The sequence below is a fragment of the Bactrocera neohumeralis genome, chromosome 2 (genome assembly GCF_024586455.1).
Source record: "Bactrocera neohumeralis isolate Rockhampton chromosome 2, APGP_CSIRO_Bneo_wtdbg2-racon-allhic-juicebox.fasta_v2, whole genome shotgun sequence".
Taxonomy (NCBI): domain Eukaryota; kingdom Metazoa; phylum Arthropoda; class Insecta; order Diptera; family Tephritidae; genus Bactrocera; species Bactrocera neohumeralis.
Genome location: NC_065919.1, coordinates 68,570,485 through 68,588,277, shown reverse-complemented (window position 1 = coordinate 68,588,277; position 17,793 = coordinate 68,570,485). Strand labels below are relative to the sequence as shown.

General features: G+C 35.9%; 2 protein-coding genes across 5 annotated transcripts in view; one reads left to right on the top strand and one right to left on the bottom strand.

The window, feature by feature from the left end:
• LOC126752169 (autophagy-related protein 16-1) overlaps positions 1-17,793 on the top strand; it is a 246,266-nt gene that overhangs the window by 59,380 nt on the left and 169,093 nt on the right. The window lies entirely within an intron of this gene.
• The window catches only part of LOC126752152 (uncharacterized), a 59,673-nt gene that overhangs the window by 34,603 nt on the left and 7,277 nt on the right, over positions 1-17,793 (bottom strand). Inside the window, exons 2-3 of the mRNA XM_050462756.1 lie at positions 10,287-10,447; positions 7,541-7,742 (exon numbers count right to left, since the gene is read on the bottom strand). Coding sequence (XP_050318713.1) covers positions 7,541-7,742; positions 10,287-10,447 — 363 coding nt within the window. The remainder of the gene's footprint in view (positions 1-7,540; positions 7,743-10,286; positions 10,448-17,793) is intronic.

Here is a 17,793-nt window from a genome sequence, read left to right as displayed (position 1 = left end):
AAGCAATTATGAATGCAGCAATATTTAAATATCGTGCAAAACCTTACATTGCATTAGAAACGTTTGGAGGAGAAGTAGGAGTACCTGTTCTTTTACTAAATTAAGGATTATAATAGTCATGCGCCGCTGCAAACCAATCACGAAGCGCAAGATAATTGATAAACAAAAAGTCATTATGAACTGACAACATGCATATTAGAAACGGCTATGATGGTGATGAGTGGTTAGAAGATTTGAGCAAATCGAGCTGCTGGGGGTATAAATTCTGGATAAAGTGGTTGCATCATATATATATATATGTACAATATGTACTTCCATTGCCACTTAGAGGCGATATGTGGTCATGGTAGAGCAGGTCGTTTGAGGCAAGTTGCAGTAGCTGGGTTTATGTATTATAATATATATCATTTGTTGAAACTATTTTGATAGAAGTAGTGTTTTTCGTGGAATGAAGCAACATTATTGCATATTAAGCAATTTAAGAGATTATAGTTTAGCTTTGCTAGTTGAACAATTGACATTCTAAAATATTAGGCACTGGTCTATTAGCAACAAATGTTGACAAAAGCAAAGAAAAAGGTCCCCCACGTTAATAATTATCGGCAATTGTTCAGCATTGATATTTATTCCATTATTCTGTTCTAAGCATAAAAGACTTAAGACACGAACCTGGAAATTTTTTTTACTGACCACAGAGTGTAAAGCAGTGTTAAGCAGACTTAGCATTATAGATTTGTTTTAGAGGGTAACCTGGCATTTAACTGAACATGAATATAGCTATTTCTGAATGAAAAACAGTTTCCGTACAAGAACTTGTTTTTAATCGTTCAGTTTGTATGGCAGCTATATGATATGGTAGTCTGATCCAGAAAATTTCATCAGATTTTGTAGCCTCGCCTGAAAATAATTCAAGCTAAATTTCGTAAAGATATCTTGTCAAATGAAAAGTGTTTCATGCCAGAACACAATTTTTATCGGACAGTTTGTATGGCAGCTATATGATATAGTAGGTCGATCTGAAAAATTTCTTCAGATATTGTGGCATTTATTTGGAAAATAATCTATGCCAAATTTCTTGAAGATATCTTGTCAAATAAAAAAGTTTTTCATACAAGAACACAATTTTGATTGTTCAGTTTGTATGGCAGCTATATGCTATAGTAGTCCGATCCAAAAAATTTCTTCATATATTGTGGCATTTATTTGGAAAATAATCTATGCCGAATTTCTTGAAGATATCTTGTCAAATAAAACAGTTTTTCATACAAGAACACAATTTTGATTGTTCAGTTTGTATGGCAGCTATATGTTATAGTGATCCGATATTGACACTTCCGACAAATGAGCAGTTTCTTGGTGAAAAAAGAATGTATGCGAAAGTTTACCGCGATATCTAAAGAACTAAGGGACTAGTTCCAAGATATGCACTAAGGCACCACACATACCATCACCAATCATATGGAGTAAAATCACTGTAGCAACATGTTGCAGGAGTATAAAAAAACTGATTCTATTACTATATGGTGCATGCAACAGCTTAAGTGCAGCTGGAAAATAAAATATTTTTCACACACACACACACACACACACACACACACACACACACACACTCTCGCACGGTCAAGCACCGCAAACTAATTACATAAATTTGCAGCGCCAACGCGAGCACCACTTTAATGCCACACCAAATGTGGCAAGACTAGCGCTTTGCAACAAAACATACAGCACACATGCATGCTTCTATAAATCTATTAGCGTATGTGTGTGCGTGCGTGTGTGTGCGTGCAGGAAGAACACTTGCCGGCGCTTTTTAAAGTAGTTCAACATTTGTAGGCGCATTTGCTTTTGTCTGCGCAGCAAAAACCAAACTGCAAGTTGCTACCATTTTCTGACTTGCAACTTTGTTGTGTTTTTTGCTGTTGCACTGTTTTAGTTCGTTGTTGTGTCGTGCAATTTTCAAATGCGCCAATTTGCCGCATTCTTGCATAATATCAACACACAACGCAAACGCTTAGGCCGTTGATTGCTTAGCAACAACAACAAGAAGAGTAATGAAATAAAAAAGAATAATGAAATAAAAGAGGGATAATGAAATAACAAAAACAACAACACTAAGTTGCCAATGCCATGGATTTAATTTAGCGCTTGCTGAAGTGGCGCGCAGGCGCAAACATTGCCACCGCCATCACTGCCAACAGCTCACAGAGCCTGCACATATGTATGTACGTGTGTGCCACGCTAACACGTTGCAGACAGTGGGCAGCGGACAAAAGCATCTAATTAGATTTTTATTTGTATCTCTCAGCTACTCAGCCAGCTACCGCCGGCCGGCTATATGCCCCACTAGTTAACTCGATCGACTCGCCGCCGCCGCATTGCCAATGTCAGACAGCTTAGTGCTCACGCCTTACCTTACTCGTTGCCGGTGTGGCACGAATGCGCAGTTGGCCACTATGCGCGCTTCTAATTAATTTTCGCTGCAAATGGCCCTTGCCACAGCACGTTTGCGCTTGCAACATTCCCGATGTGTGCCCGATTTGCCACTTTTTTGCCGACGCAAGAAACTTGTGAGGCTGCGTATGCGCTGACAGCTGTTGCTGTACAGTAGTCAATAGTCAGTGACCAAATGACAATTGTCTGTGCGACTCCTACTATTGTTTTTGCTACGCCTTTTCGGCTAATTCAGCCGTTTATCGTTCCTGTCCATTTGTGCTTTTCGCCTATTTGAGTTTTTTCTTCCTCTTAATGTGTGCTTCAAGCGTCTAATTTGGCGAAACACTTCTCTTATTAGTTTAAGGCGCGCCAAACTACTTAGTCACATGGTCATTAATGTAGCCACCAGCCGTACTAGTGTCCAATGCTGGCGTGCGCATGCTGATTGGCCGTTATGTACGGTTATGTGTTGCATATATGTATCCAAATGTATATATATTTGAGTTTTTATGGTCAACTTGAATGTTATTGCTGGGGGAGCCCATAGGAAAATTGTTCTCAGTAAACTCTGGATTGGAGTTGGCGAACCCGTTTCCGCAATCGATGACGATGGAGCAGACATACTATTGCCCGACCATGAATTAGTTCGAATAACAATTGCCCGTCTGAAAAACAATAAAGCGGCGGGGGCCGATGGATTGCCGGCTGAGCTATTCAAACACGGCGGCGAAGAACTGATAAGAAGCATGCATCAGCTTCTTTGTAAAATATGGTCGGACGAAAGCATGCCCAACGATTGAAATTTAAGTGTGCTCTGCCCAATCCACAAAAAGGAAACCCCATCACTCATCACCTCTTCGTCGAAAACTCTATAAGTCACTCATTATTCACATCCTACTGTACGGTGCAGAGGCATGGGTGATGACAACATCTGACGAGTCGACGTTACGAGTTTTCGAGAGAAAGGTTCTGTGAAAGATTTATGGTCTTTTGTGCATTGGCTACGGCGAATACCGCAGGATGAGCTGCTGTACGAGATATACGACAACATTGACATAGTTCAGCGACAGCGGCTACGCTGGCTAGGTCATGTTGTCCGAATGGACGAAACCACTCCAGCTCTGAAAGTATTCGACGCAGTACCCACCGGGGGAAGTGGAGGAAAAGGAAGACATCCACTCTGATGGAAAGACCATACTCTCACTGCTTTCTTTCACGGTTTACTTGAACTTATACGACCGTCATATTGACTTCAGTGTTGGTCAAATGTCCTCAGGTACTGATAGAATTGGCATATACTAAACAGTTGTCTTTGTAGAATCGACTCAGATTGATAATTGAACACAGAAATTGTCCTCCAAGTACATTTTTAGGTAGTGTTAAACCATTTTGGAACTTGTGGACTAAGTTCTAGTGGGCTTGGTGACAAGGGGTGTTATGAATTTTGCAAGCAGGGAAACCTTTTGCCAACCAAAGGATATTTACATACTTTGGTAGGTTCTCTAGTGGTGTAAATTTCTCCTCTTGTCAACATACGGATATTTCTCAAATTTTTTTGCAATTTTCTTAGTCGTCTGCTTAAAAAAAAAAAAAAACATACACACTCCTAAATGTAGGCTACACTCTTTAATTGTCTTTAGTAGTTAGTACTGCTACATATTTTGCATATACGAAATTACTGTCTCTGTAGAATCGATTTCAAGTTGACTAATCTGCATAGACATTAGATATTGTTGATACCTAACTAAGTGCGTTAAGTTCTGGTAGATTTAGTAGCAACAGTATATTAGGAAGTTTGCAAGAAATCGACCCTTTTGTCAACCAAAGAATATTGACGAAAATTCGGAGTTCTTGTAGTGGTGTAAACTAAACACAACTTTTCCTGCCCGCTTTTCAACATATTAACAAATTTTTAGCAGGTTCTCTAAACAATCTAATGAAGAAATATATAGCTCAAGTCACTCAAGTCGCAGACACTCCTAAATGTAGGCAACACTCTTTAGTACTGCTATATACTACATTTACATTATTGTGCAATTTTCTTGGAATATACAATTCTTTAGGAAATATAATGAAAATTTATTATAAAATTCTAATATTTTGGAATTTTTTTTGGATATTTTGAAAATGTGTGAAATTAATGGAATTTAAAATTTTTTTAAGCATATGTTTAGGAGCAAATAGATAAGCGGAAAACATATGAGAGCTACATAAAAGCTTTTAAAACGTTTATGGATGGTTTTTAAAATTTGAAAGTTTGAATTTTTTATTTAAAAAAATATTTGCTTAATTTAAGAATTAATCAGAATTTCTTTAGATTTCTTAGAATTTTTTTTAAATTTTTTTTAAGTTTTTTTTTCTTTAGTTTATTTGAAAAAACATATAATTATTTTGCTATAAATTTTACTAAACATAAAGAAATCATTTCTTCATAGTGCCACTTTTAACCGCTATTACATTACCGCCTAATACAACAACAAAAAAAAACCAATAACAAAAATGTACCGTCCTCACAGTCACCTCACATTTGCGCCATTAATTTGCCCAGTTTACCACAATGCAGGCATAGTGTTTCTTTAGATGACTTCCTTATGTATTTCGCGATAGGCAAGCATGCTGAAATGCTTAAAATATGCAAAAGGCCAACAATTAGTTTAAATGATAAGAACGACGGCAGGCAATTGCTGACGGCGCTAGCTCGCCACGGCTGCTGAGCGGCTAGTCAAAGCGCCAAGTTAATTTAGCTAGCAGTAAATGTAGTAAATTAAAATTGTTTAATGAAATGGCGCATAATATACCGTTGGCGTTGGCGCTGATCACTAATTAGCATGGTTCGTTAGACAAAAGACTTGAGCGACAAACCCATTTGACGGCGGCTAGGAATCCATATAATTATAGTAAACTTTATACTTAATTATTTTACCGCTATGTGTGGTCACTTTGTATAGAATTACAGTTCTTTTGAGCACCGGTGTCTGTGTTGAGGTTGGGAATTTACAGAAAGATTGCGTAAACCTGGAGATGTGTCTATATAAAACTTTTTCTGCATAAAAATCATTGTTATTTGTGGAAAATAAATTTAAAATAAAGCATCTGCCTTCACACCTCGACCACAGCCGCAGCATGCAATAGCCTTACTTTTGTGCCACTCAGCGTGTGCTGAACTATTAAAATGCCAAGCATGTAGTCACTGCCACTTTTCCAAGCGGAAGTGTAAAAAAAATTAGTTTAGAAATTGTCTATGTTGCAGCACAATTAGCTTATGCTAGCTGACATGAAGACAACTAGTGGCTAATTTCATTTCTAACGCCGACTTGTTTGGCCACTTTCTGCATTTTCCGCTATTTTTTTGCTTTTAGTGTAGTTGTTGTTGTTGACTTTTCTTTCATCTGCCATAAATTAGCTATTAATAATTTAATTGTACATATCCGCCAGTTGCGTGCGAAAGAAAGTGTTGTTTGACGGCATAGCAAGCTCGGGCGTGCAAACAACAAAAGACTTAAGCGACAAACTTGAAATCCTGTTGCTTTCAATTTCGCTCGTAAACATGCGTGGAAATGTATGTAAATGCAAGTGCATACATATGTTTTCTGTTTTTTTTTAAGCTTTGCATAGCTCGTAAATTTCATAACCACATTCATTACACTCTAAATACCGCGACGTCGAAAGTGTGCTTAATTTCACTGCCAAGCGTGACGCTAATTGTTGCTGGTGCAGATACACTTGAAATGCTGGCTTTGGAAGTGACAGTTTGTTGAAGAAAAATTTTTAGAATTTTAAGTTTAGTAATTTTTTAAGTATTTTATTTTAATTTTATTTAATTTTAATGCTTTTTAATTTAATTTAATTTAATTTAATTTAATTTAATAATTTTTTTATGTTTTATTTTTTGATTTAAATTAACTTAAATTTAATATAATTTAATTTAATTATTTTTAATTTAATGTTCTTTAATTTAACTTAATTTTATTGATTTTTTTTAATTCCTTAATTGTATTTCTACTTAATTTCGAACACTATTATTTTTTATTATTTTTTCTTATACTTCCAAGTAATCTCTTCCTGACAATATTTTCACATGTTCTACACGTATTTTTGACAACTCTCTTATTTACTTCCTGTATCAAATTTCACACGCGAAGTGTTGCGACGACATGTTTTGCTGTTGCTGCTAGTCGTGCCGAACATGTGGACACGTTTCTTGTTGCCATAAGCGCATAGACGAAATTGAAATGCTTAGAAAGTGAGAATATGTGACTTAAGAATGTGTTTTCACATATTTTTCTGAACTTAGCTTGTTGTATATCAGAGTTCAGAGTATACAGAAATAGAAAATAAGCTTCTAATTACAAAAAGATGAGTAAAATGCTGTAGGCATTAGGGTGGTTCAGCGTGAGTGAAGCAGATAAAATCGATTATCAAATTTGATTTTTTATAGTAATTTTACTAAAATTTTTTTGTTTATTAATTTTTTTTTAAATTTATTTTTTCTTTAATTTATTTTTCATTAATTTTTTTTCATTTTTTGAAACTTTTTTAAAAATTTTTAATTTTTTCTAATTTTCAGAATGCAAAAATACTATCCGTAGTCAATGTAGGCAGTCACTACGGCCTCAGTTTCCACACATTCCCACAAAACCAGAATTTGGTCGAAATTTCAGATTTTTATACTTTATTTTCACACATGCAAGCTTTCGTGAAAGCTCTTCCATATTGTTCAACGAAGCTTAACAACTTTTTGTGCTTTGTTTTCACAAATGAAAGCTGTTGTTGTGTTGTTTTAACGGTTATCAGTCCCCGTTAGGATGGTAAGGGTTATCTGTGTTGTCATGTCAAATGAAAGCTCTCAATTATTGCTCAGCGAAGCTTAGTAACATTTTGTGCTTTATTTGCACACATGAAAGCTTTCATGAAAGCTCTTCTTTTTGTGCTTTATTTTCAGACATGTAAGCTTTCATGAAAGCACTCACTTATTGCTCAGCGAAGTTTTACTTTGCTTTCATCATGATTTCTTAACTGTTTTTCATAACTCAAAAATTCTCACAATATCCTAGTATTAAGCTCCTTTGATATATCTGCTTGACTATATCTATTGTTTTGCACTCACCTGCATGTGAAGTCGGTTTCGCCCAAACACAACTCCAAACAATCACGTCGCGAAATCACTGGTATCGTGCGCTTTGCATAGCCATTTAGCTTGTAGCCCTGCACGCGGTCAACACACCAGGCACGTGCGCACGGCCGAATGCCGAGACATGATTTCTGTGCATAAATTGTGAAGACGGGGAATTGTGACTTGGTGAGTGCGCCTGGTGGGAAGAGAAGTAAAAAGAGCAAAATTCTTTAGTGGCAATTTGTTGTGGAAGTAAAATAAATATTGATATTTATAAAATAAACAGGAAAAAATATATATGTATGTATGAAAAAAATAATGTTAATGATAGAGTATTGAAGGAAAATATAATATTTTTTTTTATAATTTTTATAGCAGAAATTTACTTAAAAATTTAGGACTTAATTTTTATAGTAAAAATTTAGTTAAATATTTGGAGCTTAATTTTTATAATAAACGTTTGCTAGAAGATTTCGAAAAAGTTATATGGAATAATTTAATTGATTATATATATTTTTAATTTTTACAATTTTGTTTATGCCATAAATTTTAAGTCTTTTTTAACTATTTTATAAATTTGTAATTTAGAAGTCAATTTTTTTAATTTTTTTTTGCATTCCTCTAAATTTTCTTCCTAATCTCTTTCCATTTCCAACTTTCTGATGCAAGTTCCGGCCTTTTAACCAAGGCGCCGAAATGTAGGCAAGATGCTACCTTCGTCATAGTGCATTAATGACGTTGCATACATTTTGTTTAAAAAAATATTTGTTTTTCAATAGATTTTTTTTTTTCAAAAATATAATATCTTTGACATCATTGCCGAGGTAAGCTGTTAAATAAATCTAAAATGACTGACTTCGAAATCACTTAAATAGTTCTCTATTCGCTCCTGCCAACACTTTATCTCGTCTTCGCGTTCATACAGTCTAAGTTATGCAAATTTTTATAGTCCTCTCCTGATAAAAATCACTTAAAGAATTATGTACAAGATAATAACAGCACAGTTGCAATTTATGTTGCAGCTCATGCGCTGCTGTATTACGCTTATTGAGGAGTACAGCTACTTACTAAGTGGTGAGTAGCAGTAAAGTGCGTGTTTGCAACCGCTTTCGAGCGCCTTGAGTAGCAATTCAGTAACAAAGTGCAAAGCAATAAAGCAAAACAGGAAAAGTGCTTCGAGTGGCAACAACTTAAGCCACACTTAAGCGGAGTAAAATCGTACATTTCGGTCCATATACTATATATATGTATTATATATTGTATAGAGAAAAATGGCAGCATTTTTTTACAATCAAAATTATTACAAGCGCGACACTTAAGCGGTTGTGACTGGCGCTGAAGCAAGCAGCTTAATTATTTTCCTGTTTTTTTTCATTAATTCTTAAACCTCCATTAATTGGTATACCAGTGTTAAGTGAGGTGAGAAAACTTTACTAATTTCTGGTTCATCAGTCTGTTTATTACATTCTCACATATCTCATTCAGCTTGCTGGCAGTTTGATCGCTTCCTTATGGTTCATAAATAAAGCTCAATGCGCATGCGCAACTCAATTACTACGCTGTCGAACTTTGCCGATTCATGCTGATCATTGTTCATTTAAAGTAACTGCTGATTTTGTTGCCACCAATTTATTCGCAGCTTGTTCTGGCGTCTTTAATGACTTTACTGCTTAGGTCTGATTTTTTTCTAAAATTCTCAGCAAGTGTTGCTTGTGCCTACTTCAATCTGATTAAGTTTTTTCGTCGAAGTCTGTGTGTAGTTTCCTTCTTGGTTTTCAAAATTAATTTTTGACACAGTATTTTTGCAATTACTTCGATTGTGGCAATAAATTAACGCAATTATTGCTGTTTTCGCTGTTGATCGCTTTAATTTTTGTGTGAAGCTATTTCGGCTATATTATTGCTTGTAGGGTCTACATTCATTAAGTTCTGGTTTTGAGTTCATATTTGTACCAAGAAATAACTGTATTGCCTACATTTCGGCGCACAGATTAAAATTCTTGTTTCTGAAAGAAATTTTCAGTAATTTTTTTTTAAGAAAATATTTAATTTCCAGAATTAAATGGGAATGTATTTTCAATGATTCTCAGCTGGGGCTCTTTTTACATTTTCAATTAACCCTTGCCATTCGTTTCTTCTTATATTTTGCCTTTTTTCTTGTTCTTTTTTTTTTTTTGTCATTTTGCCTTTTTTATTTTTAATTAAATAATTGGCGATTCGCCGAATGACACAACCAATTTATTTTTAACGCTTAAATTGGCTCTTGCGCGACGCTCGAAAGTGACTAATGATGTTTGGTGTGAACGAAGCAATGTCAAGGTCAGCGGAAAAAATCGATTTGACTTTTACTTTGGTTGAAAAGCAAAACTTCGCAAAAGAATAAATGATAGATGCTATTTAGCTGAAGGTCGTTAACTACAAAGTCGCTGCTTGTGGTTCTTCTTAATTTTTAATTATGTTTCAATTCATTACAGCGCTTTCAATCTGACAATGCCAGCGGTGGTCGCTGTTGGAGACATTTTTGATTTGCAATTATGTGATAATATTTGATGAGAAATCGACAGCAATTTTTTGTATTATTTTCTTCAATTAAATGTGGCTGGTTATTTATTTTTGGTAGGCATTTCGATTAGAAGACATGTGGTTTTATTTACTGATTTTGTTAATTAGCCAATAAGAAGTTGCTGAATTCTTCTTTTATTGAAGATAATTATAATAATAATAAGACTCCTTCACTCACCTGGTAACTTATCTGCATTAGCCGAGAAGAGTACACACAATCCAGTCTCATAGTTCACAGCACGACAAGCCTCGTTCGATTGGCAAGCCTCTAAGCAATCGGTTAACATTAAAGTGCCAGGCAGTGAATTTAATAATTTTCCAGGAGCGGAGAAGACGTAACTGTTAGGGAAGAAGAAAAAAATGTTAGAAATTAGGAGCATTTCAAAACATGAATTAAGGAAGAGTATAAAATAGGAGAGCTTCATTGTATTTGTTTCAGAAGTTTGAGCTCGGTAGTAAAACAGTTTAGATTGGAGATAATATAACAGTTTAGAGAACTGAAGTGCTAAATATTTATTCACCAATAATGCATATTCATTCGAATGAAATTGTGAAGAAAACATGCATTTCTTAACCCTTCCATTTATTTAATATTTTTGAGACTAGAGAAAGAAGACATATGAAAGGTTGCTAAAATATTCCTCCTATGCATTATAAAAATTCAACCAAAAATATGTAATTTTAAATATTTATTTTCTCATGACATTTTTGTCAATATTTTTCGGTAGTCGTCATTAAGTTTTTGTATTAGATGTACTATAAAGAAGATGTGTGTGTGAGACCTTGACAAACTACTGAAACCCCAAGCTTGGGAATTATGCTAACAACTTATATTTGTTATATACTGCATTAGGTGTGAGACTTTGCTAAAATATGCCTAAAGGTAGGCAACGTTTTTATTTTAATGGCTTGAAGCTGCATACCTGCAAATACTTAAAAGTTGCCTACATTTAGGCTCATATAGAGACAACCAAAAATATATGTAATCATTAAAAAAATGTTTTTTTCTACTAGTAAACTGCGTGCAAGACTTTCATAAACTTCTGAAAAAATTGAGCTTGGAGATTCTACAACAAATTATATTTGTTATACATTGCATTAGGTGTGAGACTTTGCTAAAATATGCCTAAAGGTAGGCAACGTTCTTATATCAAAAGCTTAAAGCAGTTACACCTTCAAATACTGAAATGTTGCCTACATTTAGGCTCATATAGAAATCGTTCGACAATTGTAATTATATGTAGGCATGAGAAAATCATTGAAAATAATTCACTAACCTAAATATATTAATTTCCAAAGCGAATTTCACTAAGTAAATATAATAGTTTACTGAAAAAACGCTTTATACATAAATATACTATGAAATATTAAGTACCTGTGTTAGTACCGCCCCATTCTTATATGTCATATTTTAGAAAGACTACTCCTACCTTTCGTAAACCGTGAGCCATCCCCCGAGGTAAAGTACTTAAGTTCACGCTAAAGTGAAATAGAGCAGCTGCAATAATATTTTGTCTAAGTAAACTGCCATATTTTCCAGCCAAATGATAGCTCCGTGTCACTCGCGAAAGAGGCGGTTATGATGAATGCCACTTACGCTGAGGCTCTTAAGATTAGGTACAAGTACTTATGTAAGTACTTCTGCATACAAATCTACACTTCACCATGCCTATCTATGGGCATAAGTACCTGTGTATAAATGAGTTTGCTGAAATACACTTTGAGCAGACAATCAACATGCAACCTACATTTTTACACGCAACATTTGCAAATGAATTATTATGATTTTTTACATACACAAATGCATACATACAAGCAAATACATGTGCAGTAGGCAACGAGACATGACTGATGCAGCAGTGAAACTTGTAAAGTGCCTGAGTGATGCTGGAAAAATACACAACTCGAATGAACACCTCTTGGCTTTCGAGCGGCTACTATCCATCTTATATGCATCTATAGATATAAACACACACACAAATGCGTGCTGCATACTGCATGCATATACGTATTTAGAACGCAGAAGATGCATGTTGCACATTAACTTTTCCTATGCTGATTCTTCTGCTTTGAATAATTACATTTTGTGAAATGTGTTTTTGCTTTGCTCTGCATTTTCACTGTTGCTGTGACTTGTTGTTTTTGTTGTTTGTAGTTGTTGAGGCTGTGCCCTGGTTATGGCAAATTAGTGGCTGACATCAGTTTTGCTGACATCTTGACTGATGATTTGTCGGTCGTGTTGCACGTTGTCAAGTGTGTGGCGTGTGAGCGTGTGTGTCCGTGTGACAGGTTGTTGCAACAATCAGAAGAAGAGCAGAGTAAAAGAGCGATAATAATTATAATATGCATATGAGTATATGTGATAGTGTGTGTGGTGTGGAAGGTGGCAGGAGCGGTGATGAAGCCACTCGTTACAGCAGCGTGAGTGCCCCTGTCATGTAATTGTAAGACTTGAAAGTAATTAAATAGCCCAGCGTATGTGCAGAGATAGAGATATATCGTTGTTGTTATTGCTGTGGCATTTGCACGACTGGGCGCGAGCAATTTCTATTACTAATGTTGTTTGAAATTTAATTTTCTGATCGATATTAGGTTGGAAACACTTTATTTGGTGTAGATAGGTGCTTAGTTGCGCTGCGCTTCTCCCATTTATGGCATACGCCGCGGGGTTGGGTTAGAAAAAAGGAATTTGGAGTGCTATGTTGACAGCGCTGATTGAATTGGTTTGTTGTTAGTTGGAACGCAGCTTGAGCGTAAGACATGCTTGGTTGTTTGCGAGCGTCCAACTACTTTTTGTTGCCTTTGGAAAGTTGTCTTGGAGTAATCATACCTTCAGAGATTGGTTTCAAAGATTGTCTGGCTTGTAGGTAATTTTCTGTTAATTTATTTATTCGGATTTTTCTAATTGCTTTAATATTTTAAAATGCTCTTCTATTTTTTATTTTTACTTTTTTTAATGGCAATTTGTAATGCTCTTTTACAAGTATTAGTCTCTTTTGAACGCTACTTTCATTTGTAATCAACCTAATGCAGTCAATACTCTCTTTTTGACGAGTGAAATATTAAAAATTTTTCCACAACAACATCAACAAACTAAAATATCAAAAATATGAAATTTTAGCCAAGTCGCACACCTAATTTGGTGATATTTGAGGGGCATAACTAGTGGTTGCAGTCTAAAAAGGGCCAATTTTTAAAACATAAAAAAAATCTCTACTCGAAGCTGTAACCCGTATAAATTAACTGCGCATTAAAAATTTGACAAAAGGCGAGGTTTAAAAACAATGACATTTTACTAAAAATGTTGTTCGTTTTTGATCTATTGCACTTCGGATTTTGTTCATATAAAAAAGTTGGTAGGGCATGTATGGAGAACTATATACAAAATATGCAGAAGAATATGTAATGAACGGATAATTTGTCTCCGAGTAATCACTCAAGCAAATTTGAAAATTGTAGTTTTGGGAATAACGGTTTAAGATTAAACTGATAAAGCTGATTGAATTGAGCGTCTACACTTAAGAAGGCTGCAACACAAAAACTATTTGAGATATCGATTTTATATGCTATTTAAAAAAAAGTATATTTCTTCCTAAATCTCACATTAGGTGTTCACCTTAAGGCAATACTGAAAGCTATGAAAATAGCAAGGATTAAAATCAACTGCTTTCTTTGTAGTACTTGTAAAAGGCTATATGTAATTTTCATTTAAAATATTTATGACGCGACCTTTGTTCGCAATTCTTTGCAGAACTTCTAATTGTAGGCAATAATGAAGTAATGGATATAAAAATGATATGAAAAAAGAATATTAGACAATAAAAGCTGTTGAAAAATATTGAAACAATTAACCTTGCCTACAATTAGGAGCATGGTTAATTTTTAGCGAAGCCGCATACCACAGCGCTTTCCAAATGAGAGTTATATGACTTCTTTTAATGTGTAGTACAACTGATATGATTAAGTTTTGAATATAACATCATTCAAATGTCCATCACGACTTCTTTTTTTTTGCAGAAATCGAGAACGCCATTTTTTGAGTACTTTTTCCACCAAATATAGTCGTGTGTCATGAATAGCGCTTTCAATATTGACTTATAAAACTTGAAGAGTCTGGTTTATGGCTAAAGACCAATGACTTCAAATAACCTCACAAGAAGTAGTCTAATGATGTTAAATTACCACTTCTTGGAAGCCATTCAATATCACAAGTTCTTGAAATAATCGAATCTCCAAACTTTTTTCGCAATGATTCGGTCGTTGCACGTGCTGTGTGGCACGTAGACTCGTCTTGTTGGAACCAGATGTTGTCGAGATCAGCTTCTTCCAATTGCGGCTATAAAAAGTTGGTTATCATCGTTCTATACCGCTCTCCAGTGGCAGTAACAGTGTTACTACCTTACTTACCGATGATTCCACAAAGACCAAAACCCACACCAAACCACCATCGCACCAGAAACTTTTTTCAAGTTGTTTCAAGGCAAAACCAGTAAATTTACAACTTTTACGGTAGCCGAACGGTTTATAAAATCTTAAAAAAATTGCTTCAATATTACTCAGCTTTAGTGAAAATTCATTGACAAACTATAAAGATTTGTACAAAGCTTCTTCTTTCGAATTACTCTTCTGACTTTCTATCATTCATTTTCAAAGCCGATTTGGATAATTTTAATTGAAAATTCCGCCAAAAAGTAAAAAAAAATTGCTACAAAGTCGCGAATTCCTGTACTATTGGAATATTTGCCGCGCAAATTATTGGCTTTTATTGCATAATTCTCACACAGCGCAGCGGACTGACGGCGGTAGAAAAAAAGCAGGCGAACATGTTGCCAATACTCGTTAAAGTCGCGCAACACAAAAGAACATGGCATGCAACATGATCAGTGTCAGAAAAGGTTATCGAATTGGCAAATCAATATCAATGCCATAAAATCAAAATAACATTTGAAAATTGCTGCGAGGTCAGCGCTGACTGTGCTTGACTGGATAGCTGGCTCATGCCGTACTTAAATTACTTGTTTTGTTTTTTGCCTTATTGAACGCGAAGGTATGCATCCCTCGGCACCGCCGGCCTGTGCCTGCTTGTCACACTCAGCAAAATGCATTGGCGTGCCTGCGCGCTGCCTCCCCCGAACTACCAATCACACTTGGCAGCGAAGTTGTTCGTTGTCCTTTCATCATTTGCTTGCGCGTGCGCGCGCGCATTCATGCCACAAACGGCCGTCAAGCCGCCAATGCGCCAATACGCCTGAGGCCAATGACAAAATGCGCTTTAACTTAATAACAAATAACGTTTGGCTTTCAACGTAGACATTTGTTGCATTGGCTATGGCCCACAAAATGAAATTGTAGCCGGCCATTTGCCACATTTTCTCGCTGATTGCCGTACTACTACTGAATGTGGCAACCGCAATGTTGCAATATGAAGTGTATGTGTGTATAAAAAAAGCAAATGTAGGCAATGCGCATGAAAAATAAGTAGACGGACAAGGGGAAGAAGACATAAAGCAATCGAGTTGAAATCAGCACAGCAGCAATAAATAGAATAACAGCAATAAAAATCGCCGATACCGCTATGATTACGCCACGAATTTATTGAATTCACAGCCTATAATTGCGGCAACAAGCAAAACAATAAAATGCGCTGGCCAATTGCTGCCACAGATTCTAACAGATCCCACTAGCTATCTGCGCATATCGCGCAAGTCTACATACATGTGTATGTGTGTGTGCGTGTATATAATATATATATACATATCTATGTATGTGCATGTTTAATATATGTGTGAGTGTGTTTATATGTGCCAGGAAACGGTTGCCGCCGTGGCACTCAGCAATAATCGCACACTGATTGCCACAAAACAACAACGAGCCACTTAAAAAAAAACATAGAAAATAAAAATACAATTACAGCAACAATAAAAATGCTTGCAATAACAATAATTCGTTCTAACTCATACTATATATCTTTTCCCTCTGCTTCTTCTCTCTTTGCAGGTGAGTTATTACATTTTTAGTGTATTGGGTCTCCGGTGGTCACTGCTCCTTTGCCGAGTTGGTGGTTCTAAGACGATTTTAAGGCAGTGGCACAGGCGCATTCCTGCCACTGTCGGCATAAGACAACAACATTCCCTATAAGTCAGCAAACGTACCATAAGCACCGTTTGAAAATATGTGCAACTTATGTAACGGCGCATCGTTCACTGCCCACAGTCCACTGCCCGCTCTGCCACAATCATTACTGTACATGCAACATTTTTACTGCGCTCATATTGCTGTAGGCCATTGATGTGGCCAATATTCTAATGGTGCTTGCCCTCCCATTTTTCATGTTTGTCCAAGCGCTGGCGGGCCGGTAATTTGCGTTTGTCATTTCATTTTTATTTGGCAAAATGAGAGTGAAAGTGCTGCGCGCTTTGTATTTGCAATGCAACTTTAATTGTGGCTGGTGGCAGTGGGTTTGGCGGTGCACAATGTGGTGGTGGTCGGTGGTCTTGTATTATAATGCGGTGGCGTCGAATTTGCGGTAAGTATGTGTGTTTGGCACTCAATGTAGAGCATTAAAATATTTTATTTGAATTTTTTGTATTCAAGTACTTGATTGATTAAGAACTCCCTTCGTGTTAAGAGTGTAATTTTGTCATAATGATAAAAATGTGTCCAACTTTGTGCCTGAAAAGCAGTTAGTTCCACTACATTACTTTAATACATTGTGACGAAAAAGTACCCGGAAATTGCAAATAAACCGCAAAATATTTAATTATTCATCGATTGAAACCGGGTTCCACGGCGCGTAAATTTCAGTTTGGGGAATAAAAAATCACACGTAGCCAAATCTGCTGAATGCGGTGGTTGATCGATGGTATTCATTGCGTTTTTGGCTTTAAATTAGGTCTCAATCGCACTCTTTTTGAAAAAAAAAATCGCCTTTGTCGGGACAAGTCGAACAAGAACTCGGTTTATACCCAAAATAACCACCAAAATCATTCGAAAAGACTCACGAGAGGTGTCGAGCACTTTACCATCTCTTAACACTTTCCTTATGATTTTCTAGCACTTTATCTTTATCTTTTAATATTTGCATTGGCAGAAGAGGTCGAAGCTCGTCCAGAACCAGACACGTCTTCAACGATTTCTCGACCGTCTTTGAGGGCTTTGTAGCACTCGTAGGCTTGTGCTTTTGATAAAACTGAATCACCGTCCTTTTTCAACATTCGCAACAATTCCGCACACGAAATTTGGTTAGAAATACAAAATTTGAAACAAATTCTTTGTTCGATATTTTTATCCATTGTACAACTCGGAACGCACTACTGAGGTGTACCGACTAAGGCAGCTGCTGTAAACAAGCTGTTTGACAGATCGCGCTCATATTTGGCGTAATAATTGAAGACAGTCCTACCTACTTAGCAAAATACTTTTTTTTTGTAAATATAATTTATCCGGTGAATTTAATTACAATTTCCCGGTTTTTTTTCGCAATGTATAAAGAAAAACTCAGCTAAAAGTCATCGTAAATTGGTGGAAATTTGTATGTTCACCATAAGCAGCTGAGAGCACGTACCAAAAGTGTTTTGCATGAATTGAAAGAAGTGATTTTGGCTTCGAAGACAAATAATGTCCTAGACCGCCAACAAGGTAAGAAGATGAGAAACTGAAAACATTACATGAAGAAGATTGTTGCC